At 32.0% G+C, this 13,628-nt stretch overlaps 1 protein-coding gene across 1 annotated transcript; it reads right to left on the bottom strand.

Moving 5' to 3' along the window:
- Positions 1 to 500: 500 nt before the first annotated feature.
- On the bottom strand, positions 501 to 2,027 carry MFL1 (Mitochondrial substrate carrier family protein). The gene has a single exon (XM_068646549.2). It carries the CDS (start codon positions 1,877 to 1,879, stop codon positions 779 to 781), a length of 1,101 nt encoding a protein of 366 aa, XP_068502650.1. The 5' UTR covers positions 1,880 to 2,027; the 3' UTR covers positions 501 to 778.
- Positions 2,028 to 13,628: the final 11,601 nt, after the last annotated feature.

Here is a 13,628-nt window from a genome sequence, read left to right as displayed (position 1 = left end):
AGGAATAAGAATAGACCATATAAAATTTTAATTACCTTTCATTGATTTTAATTACTCTAGAATTAAGAGATTAACAACCCTTCCCTCTCTCATTAATACCCTCATCCCAAAAAAATTATACACACCCCAATAAGAAATAAATGTTGGCACATAATTTAGCATCCTACACATTAACATAATTATGATCTATGGACAGAAATGATCTTTGGAGTTTTAAAACATAGACTGTACGCCACATGAAAAAGTATCTCTATTTCAGGTTCGGACAAGTTTCAATTCAACAGACATATTCATTTCTTTTAGTGAGACACAAGAGGATGATAAACAAAACTCAATCCACAAGGTAAAGCCCAAAAGAACTAAAAGTATTAAATGAGTAGGAGCCTCAAAACTCCTAAAAGAAACCTAAGCATGAAGCCTGTATCCAGCAAAAGAATCAGCAACCAGGTTTCTTCCTGTAGGAGCATGGTACCACTGAACCTGACCATCACCAACATGTATTTTTGGAATTGACAAACAGCATTATGCAGAGGAAGAAAACTATTACAACAATTAGTATTGTAATCACCTTATGTGTAACCATTAACAAATTTCAACCAAAAGGGCAACTAAAACAACATTCAAGACCCTACATTTGTATATGCCACCTCAGTAGCCCAATATCCATAACAAATACTTTCTACTGAATCATTCTACAAGAAGTAACTCAATGAAAACCCAAAACACAAATCCGAACATAAATAGAGCAATAAAGAACAAAAATAGTGAAAATACAAACTCAGGCAGTAGAAACAGAAACTTGAGTTTGTCTTTCACTCAACTCCTTCCTCCTCAGATACTCCTGCAAAATCCCAAGCCTCGCCGTCTCAAAAGCGAAGTACCCCAATGCGGAAAAGCACGCGCTGTGAAGCACCCTTGGCCCCATACCACGTGTCAGCCCCACCCACCCTTCTTCCTTCAAAATTTGCTTCACCGTCGCCGAAATGCCGTCGTACATAACCGCCGAAACCTTACCCACCCCCTCGCCGCGCACCTGCGTCATCAACCGCGTCTTCACCACGTCCAACGGTGTCGTAAGCGACGCCGAAATGGCCCCCGCGAGAGCCCCACACAGAACGCTCTGAACCGGTTCCAAGTAGTTTTTCTCCGTTTTCTGCAGCACCGCGGCTTTTAGATACTCGAAGGAGGAATAACTCAGAACCCCTGCGGGTAGGTTTCGGAGCAACGTTGCCGAATACCCAGCGTAGAGGCCCATAACGCCATCGTTTTGGAGAATTTCGACGAGGACTTGCCAGGAGCGTCCCTTCGCGCCGGCTTGCATTCGCTGTGTGATGAGCTCCTTGGGTACCATGATCGCCGAGGAGGCGACGTTCCCCATGGCGCCGGCGGTTGGGGGGATCAGGACGGCGGGGAAATTTTCGAGTTTTCCAAGGAACGATTTGCCAAACTCGCAGGTGCCGAAGTAGACGGCGGATGAGGCGGTTGAACCGACTATGACGGCGGAGACGCCGCTGTAGAAGCCGAGGAGGCCGCTGGACTGGAATGTTTTCACGACTGCGTCGAGGGTGTTTTTGTAAATTTGCGCAGCGCCTTTGGTCTGCATCTTGGTTTTGATGGTGTCGAGGGGGAGGAGGCAAACGTAGGTGAATGCACCGGCAAGGCCACCTGCGGCGGCGCCGATTAGGGCCCGGTCTAAGAGAGGGAGGGTTTTGAGGGACTGGGATTTTGGGCTGGGGCGGGGCCATTTGACGGAGGTGGTGGAGGCGAAGGGGGGTAAGTGGGTGAGGAGGGAGGGGAAGTCGGAGAGGGTTGTGGAGATTGAGATTTCATGGGGCTTCGGAGAAGGGAGGCCCAGAGAGGAAGAGACCCTGGCCTCCATTGGAGAGTGAAGAGAGTGGTATTGTTTCTGAGGTGCGGAATTGAGATTGCAAATGCAGAACAAGATGAACTACAACGTCGTCGTTTGGGCTTCTGTAAAACTACATTAGTCGGTTGAAACAAATGGTGAAAAAAAGGGAATCACACCGCAATTCGTGACTCGGCTCGTGTTTGTTTGCACTTTGCAACACTTTGTCTCACATCAGTCAGGTGAAAAATACTTTAACTTGTCTTCTGTAGTGTTTTTATTTTCTTTGATAAAAATAAATAAACGATAAATATAAAATTGTTTAAATAGTGTTATTAATACACATTTTTTTTTTTATCTAAGCCCTTTTAAAAAAAATGTAATGTTCTCAGTTCTGTATCTCTCTTTAAATTTTTTTTAAAAACGAAATTTCATACATATACATTTCAGTAGTAATACATTAGTAGGTTATAATTTTTGTCTATAACCTAATACAATTCTTTATGTCATAATTAAATTTAAGATGATGAAGATATCTAAAGTTGCACCATCAAATAATTAAAATAAATACTATGGCTACAATATTTTCAAATATTATTCGAGTGATTGTTTGAAGATGATGATGAGATATTATTATGAATAATAAAAATTATTTTGAAAAATAGATATTGAAGAACAGTCATGTACAATTCCAAATCAAGATTAAAGAACACCTTCCACATTTTTTTGTATTGTTTCTTGAAATTGTACAAACAAAATTTTCATTATACAAAAATCTTATGAAGATGTTTAGCCTTAACACATGCATATATTCCTACACCTTGGTATTTTCCAGTTATTTTATTACAAACATGTACAACCTATATCTAATAGCTGGAGACTGCATTGCATATGTAACCATATCCTTCCCTTTGCTATGCGTGCTGGCATGTTACAGCTCAGTTATTATACTTTGTTAATGGCTATGACATGATCTATAACTCTGTTGATGGTAATGTTGTTTACAGGTTTTGACTTCAGATTTGAATGTTACAATTTGGTGTGTTCCACCTACCTTTACCTTTACACATGGTTTGTAATCCCTCCTTTAGGTGAGATCAACGATCCTATAACTTTCTTGCCTAATAATCACTACTTGTTTTGACTGTTAGCAGGCTATGAGTATGTCACAGCCACTTTACAATATCTTTTGCATCCAGATATCTAGCAAACATAATAGATTTTCATAAATATCACCTTATTACAAATTCCATTACCTAAATTCCACTCCATATCTAACCAGTTTTCATGACCCACACGACTAGTTGCTTTTCTAATGTCACTCCACCACCTAGATTCTTTCTTACAACTTCCCCTATTTTATTTATTGTTCTCTAACTACCATATCTATCCTTGATTTCCAAACCCCTTCTTCTAAAGGTTTACAAATATTATCCTATTTCACCTATGGCATCCCTTACCTTGACTACCCTAGTCCCACAAAAATTCCTTTTAGGTCTTCTTGACTATTTTTACCACCATTTCTGGAATCTTAAAGAAGGATATATAAATGTGATAATTGATTTTACTAAGTATACCCTCCCGCCAAAAATAAATGTTTACCTTTCCATATAGATAATCTCTTTTTGATTTTGCCTATAACATCATTTCAAAAAGATACCCTTTTATGATTTCTCCCGAGTTTTATTCCTAGTTATCTAAAAGGCAAGTCCATAATTCCACAATGTAGGATTGTTGCTAATCTTTGGAGCTTGTTTACCTGCACTCCTCTCCTACCAATCTTAATTATAGAGAAGTTCATTTTTAAATCTGAAGTGAGTTCAAAGTACCTTAACATACTCTTCATGATCATCACATTTTGGATGCTCTCTTACATAGGAACAATGTATCATCAGCAAATTGGAACACATTAATCAGTAGACCCTTCACTAGTACAAAAATAAGAAAAGAACGCTCCTTATTTAATGCGGTTCAGCGCTTAAACGCATTCGTAAAAATCGCGGTGGCATTTTTGAAATTATTTTGATTTACAAATGCGGTTATTTAAATAACCGCATTTGTAAATCAAGAGCTTCCATTTACAAATGCGGTTATTTGAATAACCGCATTTGTAAATCAAAAAGCTTGATTTACAAATGCGGTTTTTAAGTTTAGCCGCATTTGTAAATGATTTTAACCCTAAAAATTTTAGGCGCTCAACAGTTTCGTTCATTCTCCGTTTGCACTCATATCTGTTCTTCGTTTTCTCTGGTTGCGAAGTTCTGCATTTTCGAAGGTACGTAACTGCATTGCCCCTCATTCTCATGTTTCCATTGCTCCTAACAACTGCATTGAACTCCAATGGCTTTCGCTTTCCATATTGCTTTCGTTTTTAATGGGTTTCGCTCTGCATTTTGAAGGTGTACTCTTCCATTGCTTCCGCCGCTGTCGCATTTCGCTCTCGTCGCTCCGCCACTGCTTTCGCCGCCGCACTCGTCGCCGTTGTCGTGTTTCCTCTTCTCCCCTTCCACTCTTCACCAACAACGTGCCCCTAAAACCCCAGCTCATTCAGAAGAACATATAAATGCGAGCTCATTCAGAAGAATATACAAATGCGGCTATTTCAAATAACCGCATTCGTAAATCGCATTTACAAATGCGGCTCTATAACCGCATTTGTATTTCTCTGATTTACAACTGCATGCTGATCAACTGCGGCTTTATAGCCGCATTTGTAAATGTAAAATAACCGCATTTGATTAGCATTTATGCGCCAGTGCTTATTCCCTACTTTTACCCTTTGTAGAAAGTTTATTTCACTACAAAAAAAAAAATCACTTTTAGCGACCACCAAATTCGATCGCTAAAAACACTATAATCGGTCGTTAAACATATATGCGACCGAAACAGCCACCAAATAAAGATGGAAGCGAAAACTCTAGTCGCAAAGCATTTAGTGACCAAATTATAAAGTGGTCACAAATTTGCAACCGAAATTTCGATGGCTAAATCAGTCGTAAGAAATTTGGTTACCAAAATTCAAGAACCAAACTAGCAACCGAAATTTCGGTGGCTAAATCAGTCACAAAAATTTTGGTCACCAAAATTCAAAAACCAAATTAGAAACCAAGTTTTTATAAAAAAAAATCGGTGACTGAAATAGAAGATGATTGCAACCACCATTTTCGGTCGCTAATTTATTAAAATAATTAATTAAAAAAAACTTGTGGTGATTAATTCGGTGGCTAAATGCAGACCCCTATTGTGACAAATTTGATTTCAGTGACTTAATATTTTTTTTTAATTACAACGATCGATTTTTGTTTTGGTTGTTAAACAAAAGTTTTGTAGATATAGCCATCAAATCAGTTTTAGTAGCTATTTTTATATGTATTATTAATTATCAATACCTATTTAAAATGGTATTTTAACCATTTTATATAAAAAAAATTCAAATCTGTTTATAAATACCAAAAATTCAATCAAGCTAAATAAGAATAAACTTCAATTACATAATTTAAGAAATGAAGTCAAATTGATTATTGGAAGTTTTCTACCTATCGGTGATATATCTAGGAATTAAAATGTTTAAAAATACAATTATTCTTTTGTAATGGTCAATTTTTTAAGAATTAAGATCATGTCGGTCTCATTCTACATTTTCTTTCACAATAGTATGGTAAACATTTAATTTTGTGATATGTTTTATGTTTATGTAATCAGTGTATTAACGAACGGAAGACGCTCATAATGTTTTCTTTGTTGGTTCATATTGTAAAAAATATAGCATATATAAATATACTAATACATAAAACTTTCTCATGTGAAAGTCAAAGAACATACTAAAAAACTAAACTTAAGCTTCCCCGTCAAAAAATTTAAAAAAAAATACAAAAAAAGGTATTAATAACAAAACAGTAAAACATAGAGCATGCTTAATGGGTGGACACATTGAATCCATCTTAACTTGAATCCTCCGTAGCTTAGCCAACATCAACTATTTCTTCATTTCCACGTGGAAGCTATGCAACAATGCTACCAGACGGAGCAGAGCGAAAACTCACCATCTCTGTTTGCAACAGGGCAAGACTTTCAACACCTCTAGACTTACATTAGTTGCATTTTCCTTACCTGAAGGACAAATGTTATTCAATGAAAAACATGACCAAGATAAAAAGCTATATGCAGAAATGTTTTCCCATACTCTAGTGCTGAAAAACTCAAATCCTAAGTCAACTTATGTGAAATTTTAAGTATGAACAAAATTCCAGTTCAATAGTCAAGTGAAGCTTTACCACTAAGATATGTATCTAAATCTCCAGCTGGTACATAAAAAAACACACCATTTCCATCAGTAGTGAGTGAAAGACCTTTCACAGCCTCCACCTTCTCTTCAGGCAACAATCTCCTCAAGATTCCATAGTTTAAACTGATATCAACCAATGAAATAGCAAGTTAAACAATTTGAAAATGTGCACATAAATCTATCAGTGATTGCATGCATAATTAGAACACAAATTATAATGTGTTAACAAATATGCTTCTTAGTTTTTTTTCTTTCTTTGATCTTTTACAGTTAGTTTGTTAGTTGTGTCAGTTGGTGAAGACATCCTTTACGATTGATATAAAGCTTCTTGAAATTGATCCCAGTGAATAATATACGAAGTTCATTTTTACTCGTGTTCATTTTTTTTTTTCTCAAACTCTAGAGTTTTCACAACATAAAAAAATATCAATTTCAATGTTCGATTTCTTAAGATTCTATATAGTTATTTAAAGCAATATGTAAACACCATATGCATAAATCAGGGATTATAGTAAGGTTCTCACGAAGGGGTGAAGATTGGTTTCCCAATTTCAAGGAGCAAAGTAACATAGTTCTCCATGGAAGTAAGAAGTGATGGGAAAAACTTACCTTTAAATTACCACAAATTGCCTGTGTAAGTGCCGAGTTGATAGTTGTATTCAAAACTACTATGTAGTTTATAAAGAAAGTGAAAGCACAATAAAGAAGCATCACAACCTGTCCAAGATTCCAATTTCATAAATGCCTACAAAAACTATATATCATAATAGACGGACATAATGAAAATGACATTATATAACAGGAAATGAATGACAAAAACATATGTTGTAGTTCTATTAAAAACCTATGAATATTAGATTAGAAAGAAGTTTGTGTTGGGTATGAAGCCAAGACTAATTGGGTTGGGCTGAGTAGACACCATATTTTAGTGAGTGAGTTTAATCATTGTGTCCATTTATTATCTCTATTTATCTCTATTTAAAGAGATCATTGTACTTGTAATTGGTGTGCAACTAGACATAATGAAAACCTAATAGTTGCCCGTGTGGATGTAGGTTGCAGTTGGCGACCGAACCACGTTAAATCTTGTGTTGTTTATTTTTCTGCAGTATTCGTGATTATGTGTGTTGCTTCCGTGTGCGTTTTTCCCATCAGTTTGTGATGGAAGTATAAAAGTACAAGAAGAACAAAAGAAAGAAGCACCTGAAATCTAGGGTAAAAGAAGGATGGGAAGTTTAGTGTTGTTTGGAGGTCTCCTTTGAGTAAGGACCAGAGAAACAAGATTGGTCCACAAATCACCACTAAATAGAAAACAAGAATTGAGAAAAGTGCAATGATTATGCTCAGAACAAATAAGGTGGAAGATTAAACAAAGCTCCAAAAGATCACTAAATTTTACCGTTGCACCATACAATACCAAAATTGTTAAGGCCATTAAATTTACCTATGAAAAGATGTAAATCAGTCAAAATTCAATGAAGAAATAATGGGTAAAAGAATGAAAAGAATGGCATAAAAGAAGAAAATGATGAAATCTTACCAATACGAGAAACAGAAGCAAGGTATAATGCCTTAAACATGTTTTCTATAAATACAACTGAATATGAATAAGAATCAAGTGAAGTCATCACTACAAGAAAATCATGAAATAAAAATCAATTTAAAAAAAATAGTTGTTATAATGATTAAATTAGAGACCATCTTAGAGAGTAAATAAATTTTTGGTTTCTAAGTTAGTTTGTATTATTGTTAAATGATTTCTAAATTGATACCTAATTAGCAACCAAGGGTTTTGCTACCAAATTTAGAATCTAAATAATTGGTAGTTAAAACCTTGGTAGCTAATTAGATACCAATTTAGAAACTATTTAACAATAATATAAACTAATTTTGAAACCATTTTTTTTAGTTTCTAAAATAGTCTATAATTTAGTTACTATTACAACAAATTATTTAACAATAAATTTTTGGTTTTTATTTCATGATTTTCTTGTAATGCATGAGTTCCAGCAACAAAAGCCCCAACTATGATTATCCCAACGCTGATAAGTGAGAAGTGAGAAGTGAGAAGTGAGAAGTGAGAAGTGAGAAATGAGAAATGAGAAGTGAGAAATCTTAACCATCAGAAAATCAAAGGAAAAATGAAGAAGAACGAAGAAGAAGAAGACGACTACCATGAGCTTGAGTAGCACGTAAATTGGAAGAAGAAATCGGAGAGGAATCAAACCATGGAAGCGTTCGAAGAAGACTATTAGTGTGTGGGGCGGATTTGGGAGTAGGTTTAGGAGTTCAAAGGGATTTGAAATTTGGAAAACGCTTTGGAGACGAAATTTGGGTTTTAGTGTTTTTCAGGTTTTGGATTTTGTTGGAACGTATTTAAGGTTGGACGGTGTTTAAAAATTTATAGAATAGTAGTTAATATTTTTTTAATAGAAGAAATTACACACTTTTATTTACAGAAATAAACAATTAGATTTAGCGAACGAAAAGAAATCGGTGACTAAAAAATAAACATATTCGGTGGCTGATTCGGTAGTAGAAATAAACAATTACATTTAGCGACTAAAAGAAATCGGTGGCTAAAAAAGAAACATATTCAGTGATTGATTCGGTCTCATATATATTTTTCCCAATTTATTCAAAATAGTCACCACTTTAGTGACCAATGGTTTTGTCACTCTCATGTTCGGTCGCTGATTCAATCACTAAACTAACTAACTTCATTAACAATTCATTCGGTTGCTATTTCGGTCGCAGATTTGAGACTAAGTGTATTTAGTGGCTATTTCAATCGCAAATTGCGACCACTCATTTTCGGTGACTGAATTCAATGACTAAATTGTTACTTTCTTATAGTGTTTGTACTATTTTTCTAGTTAAACCCATTAAATCTTCTTCTACTATAAAAAAATGGATAAGGGAAAAGGGGGTCTCCTTGTCTTAGGCCTTTAGATGGTGTAAATTCGGAGATTGAAATTTCATTAAGCACTATAGATATTGTAAAAGACATCAGTCATTCCTTTATCCAATTTATCCAAATCATATTGAAGCATTGCATCATATAAAAAAGGAATTCTCATCTTATGCAATCATACGCTTTTCCATAGTCCACCTTGAGTAGGATGCATCTTTTCCTATTGGTCATAACCTCCTCCATGGTCTCATTAGCCACTGACACACTAACTAACCACTCTCTATCCACAAAAAACTTATTGACTTTGATCTATAATATTTTGTAGGACCCTCTTCAACCTTATAAATAAGATTTTTGCTACAATTTATATATGCACCCAACCAAGGATATAGGTTTTATACTTGTCCAAACACTAGGTTATCAGTATTAGGACTATGAAAGAAACATTACAACCTTTTGGCCACTTACATATGTCATGAAAATAAAAATTAATTGAGTTTTTTTTAAGATTGTCCGGAATTTTTTAATAAAATAAAAATTATATTCATCCGATCCTAGATTTTTACTACCTTCGCAATCCCAAACTTCTCCCCTCACCTCTTCCTCTGAACATATTTGTACTAAATTTTCATTCTCTTGTTTTGTGATCGTCTTGAAGTGCTCATTTTCTAATTTAACCTCAAACTGGACAATTTCTTTAAACACAACTAAGATCAAATGTACTATGAAGTTTTTTTCAAAAGGGGAGAATATACATTAGTACAAAAAGGTACATTAACGACGATTAAAAAGGATATATAAAGACGATTTCCGAACCGTCATTCGTTATAAATAAGTCATTTATAATGACGTTTCTCAATCGTAGTTATAAATGAATTATAATGACACGTGTAACCAACCGTCGTTACTTTGACTACTAAATAACTAAATTTTTTTAAAAAAATAAAGACAGTTCCTCTCTTAGAACCGTCGTTATAAGTGTGCCTTTTAAAAAAATGGATTTTTTAAGACAATTCCAGATGCAACCGTTGTTATATGTGGTTGTTTTTTTTAAAAGAAATATTTTATTTTATATATATACACCTCAAACCTACATAAAATATTCAACTTCCAAAAAATAAAATCATTTAAGATCATTATTTAAATATGAAAAATACATACAACAAATTATAACATTCTACAAAAAGTTTTTCTAATATATGAAAAAGTTATATGTCATTCTAATAATTTATCTATCCTAAGATTTTATACATGGTTACAAAATACTTTGACCATGTCGTCCTCATATACTCCAATGCTTTCGAATCTAGCAGTTATTGGTCATTGAAAAATTGTGATACCTCGGACTCAGAATCAACGCGTTCAATGTAGCTGAGGAGTCAGGCTACATTTCTACCCGATCAGATTTTCAAACAGAGTAAGTTCATTTTTACTCTAAAAAATTATTTTCTATGTTTTCTCTATGATTTAGTCATCAATCTTAGTGGGATCAGTTGAGAAAACTGTTTCTCTCAACTTGATTAAGCTCATACTAAAATTTGGTAATATTTGGATAACTTGCTTTTGGTTCCTAAACTTTGGACTGGTTCCCCTCTATTTGAGGTAGAATCTCCATCAATGAAATTTCATGTATGGGAAGATAACTTTAATTTTTGAATTAGCACCCAAGGCTAGAAGATTTGAATATGGAGGGGACGTGGTCCCAACTTTCAATTTCTCTTGCAGGGATGTTATTTGATAAAATTGTTTGATTTTATGTTGGGTGAACATGTATAAATATTTTATTTTGATAGTTTGGAAGTTAAATATTGTTTTTGATGTTGTAAAGGTTCTTAAATGTTATGGATTTTTAAATGTTATGTGATTGAATGATATAATCATATATGAATGATGAAAATTGTATGAAATTGATATCATACATTTGGGATAATGTATTAGTTGTTGGTTGATGGTACATTAAGTATGAAAGCCTATGTTTAACAGAGATCATCTAGCTCCACTGATTATCTAAGTTATATAGACTAAGATATCAGGTGGTGAGAAACTGAGGGAGTTCATACACATTGGGTCCCGCTGTAGACACTTGGTATTGGATGTTTGAACTTACCATGATCCTTTCTCTTGGATTCGCCGGTAATCTTTGGATCAGGTGTTAGTCTCTGGTAGGGGCATACTTAATGAGTCTTCCGGAAGACGATGGATTCATGTGTAGTCATTGAGATTGAAATGAAATTCAATGATTGTGATTGAAAATAGATCCATGTATGGTCTATATGATGAATGATGAAATTGGTATTGAAATTTTATATGACAACATTTAAATAAATGTTTATAAATGATTAGTTTGATTGGTTCTTTTTACATGAATTAGATATGTTATGGAATTTCTTTTCATTAACTTACCCTTTTTTTCTTGTTGGTTTGAATTGCGATGACTGTACTATGTACACAAGCAGATGATCATACAGATGTCGAGGGTCTGGAGGGCTTTATGATGTAGTTTTGAATTTTATATTGTTAATATTTGTGTTTCTATAAGTCATAATCTTGTAATAAAAGTATTTTGAAAATCTCAAAGTATGTCTAGAAATCGGTAGAACTTGTATCGTAACACTTAGATGTATTTTCTGAGATGTTACAATAAATAAAATACATAAATTATTTAAAATTATAAATAAATACAAATCCTAAATTATTGAATATCATACTTGAATAAAATTTTACAATACATAAAATTCCTAAATTATTTAAAATTATAAATAAATATAAATCTTAAATTATTGAATGTCATACTTAAATTTTTTATACAATAAATAAAATTATTAAATTATTCAAAATTTTAAACAAATACAAATCCTAAATTATTTAATGTGTTACTTAAATAAAATATCTGAAATAAATAAAATTTTTAAATTATTCAAAATATAAATAAATAATAATTCTAAATTATTTAATCTCCTACTCAAATAAAAATTTGAAATAAATAAAATTTCTAAAATATCCTAAATCCTAAATAAACACAAATCCTAACTTATTTTATGTCAAATAAAACTTAAAAGTTTTTAAAAATCGTAAATAAATACAAAAAATAATTTCATTCTTAAATAAAAAATTAAAAAATTTCTAAATTATTTAATTTAATTTTTAAATAAAAATATAAACTAAATAAAATTTCTATGTTTTTAAAAATCCTAAATTATTTTATTTCCTACTTAAATAATAATCTAAAATAAATAAAATTTATAAAATCCTAAGTACATACAAAACCTAAATTATTTAATGTTCAACTTAAATAAAAATCTAAAATAGAAACCCTAAATATTTAATGTCATACGTAAATAAAAATACAAAATAAGTAATTTTTTAAAATTATTCAAAATCTTAAATAAATACAAATCTAAAATATTTAGTGTCCTACACAAATAAAATCTGAAATAAATAAAGCAACAAAACATGAGCGGGATGGAAGAATTTTTGTATGTTAAATGACTTCAAAGAAAACGATAAGATTGTTTTTGAAGCAGGGGTTAACATATCAAATAATGAAATTCGAGTTATTCATCTTTCAGGATGAATTCATTTTTTACATAACTATTTATTGTTACTTACTTTCCTCAAAATTTGTGTCAGTTTGTTGATAGTTGAACAATTTATTTATTTACGTGTATTATTTATATTTATGCATTGTTTATATTAATTTTAGTATGTTTAGTTTTTCATTTATTTATTCGTATATGCAGATGTTTATTTCTTATATATTAATATTTGCTTTGTAACTAATTAACTTATTTTCTTATTTACATTTACATTCACACACACATATACATATACATATATATATATATAATTATATAAATTATATTTTTGTACAAGATAGTGAAAGAAAACGTGCCAAGTAAATGAATAAAACTTGGAGCGGGATAAAAGAATTTATGTATGTTAAATGACTTCAAACAAGGTGATAAAATTGTTTTTGAAGCAGAAGTTAACATATCAAATAATGAAATTCTAGTTATTTGCCTTTAAGGATGAATCATTTTTTCTACATAATTGTTTATTGTTACTTATTTTCCTCAAACTTTGTGTCAGTTTGTTGATACTTAAGCAATATATTTACTTATGTGTATTATTTATGTTTATGCATTGTTTATATTAATTTTAGTATCTTTAGTTTTTTATTTATTTAGATATGCAGATGTGTATTTATTATATATTAATATTTGTTTTGTAATTTTTTATTTAATTTCTTATTTACATTACACTTATATATATTATGTAAATTATATTTTTATACAAAATAGTGAAAGAAAACGTAACAAATAAATGTACAAAACTTGGAGCGGGATGGAAGAATTTGTGTATGTTAAATAACTTCAAAGAAGGCGATGAGATTATTTTTGAAGCATAGGTTAACATACAAAATAATAAAATTCGAGTTATTCATCTTTTAACATGAATATTTTTTTTACATAACTGTTTATTGTTATTTACTTTTCTCAAAATTTGTGTATGTTTAATACTTGAACAATTTATTTATTTACGTCTATTATTTATCTTTATACATTGTTTAGATTAATTTTAGT

This window comes from Phaseolus vulgaris, chromosome 4 (assembly GCF_051622355.1).
Source record: "Phaseolus vulgaris cultivar YP4 chromosome 4, ASM5162235v1, whole genome shotgun sequence".
Classification (NCBI taxonomy): domain Eukaryota; kingdom Viridiplantae; phylum Streptophyta; class Magnoliopsida; order Fabales; family Fabaceae; genus Phaseolus; species Phaseolus vulgaris.
Note: the sequence above shows the minus strand (reverse complement) of the source record. Positions and strands in the feature narration are given on the sequence as shown.

Coding starts and splice junctions, on each gene's coding strand:
- MFL1 (XM_068646549.2), bottom strand. CDS start 1,879: ATGGAGGCCAGGGTCTCTTCCTCTCTGGGCCTCCCTTCTCCGAAGCCC.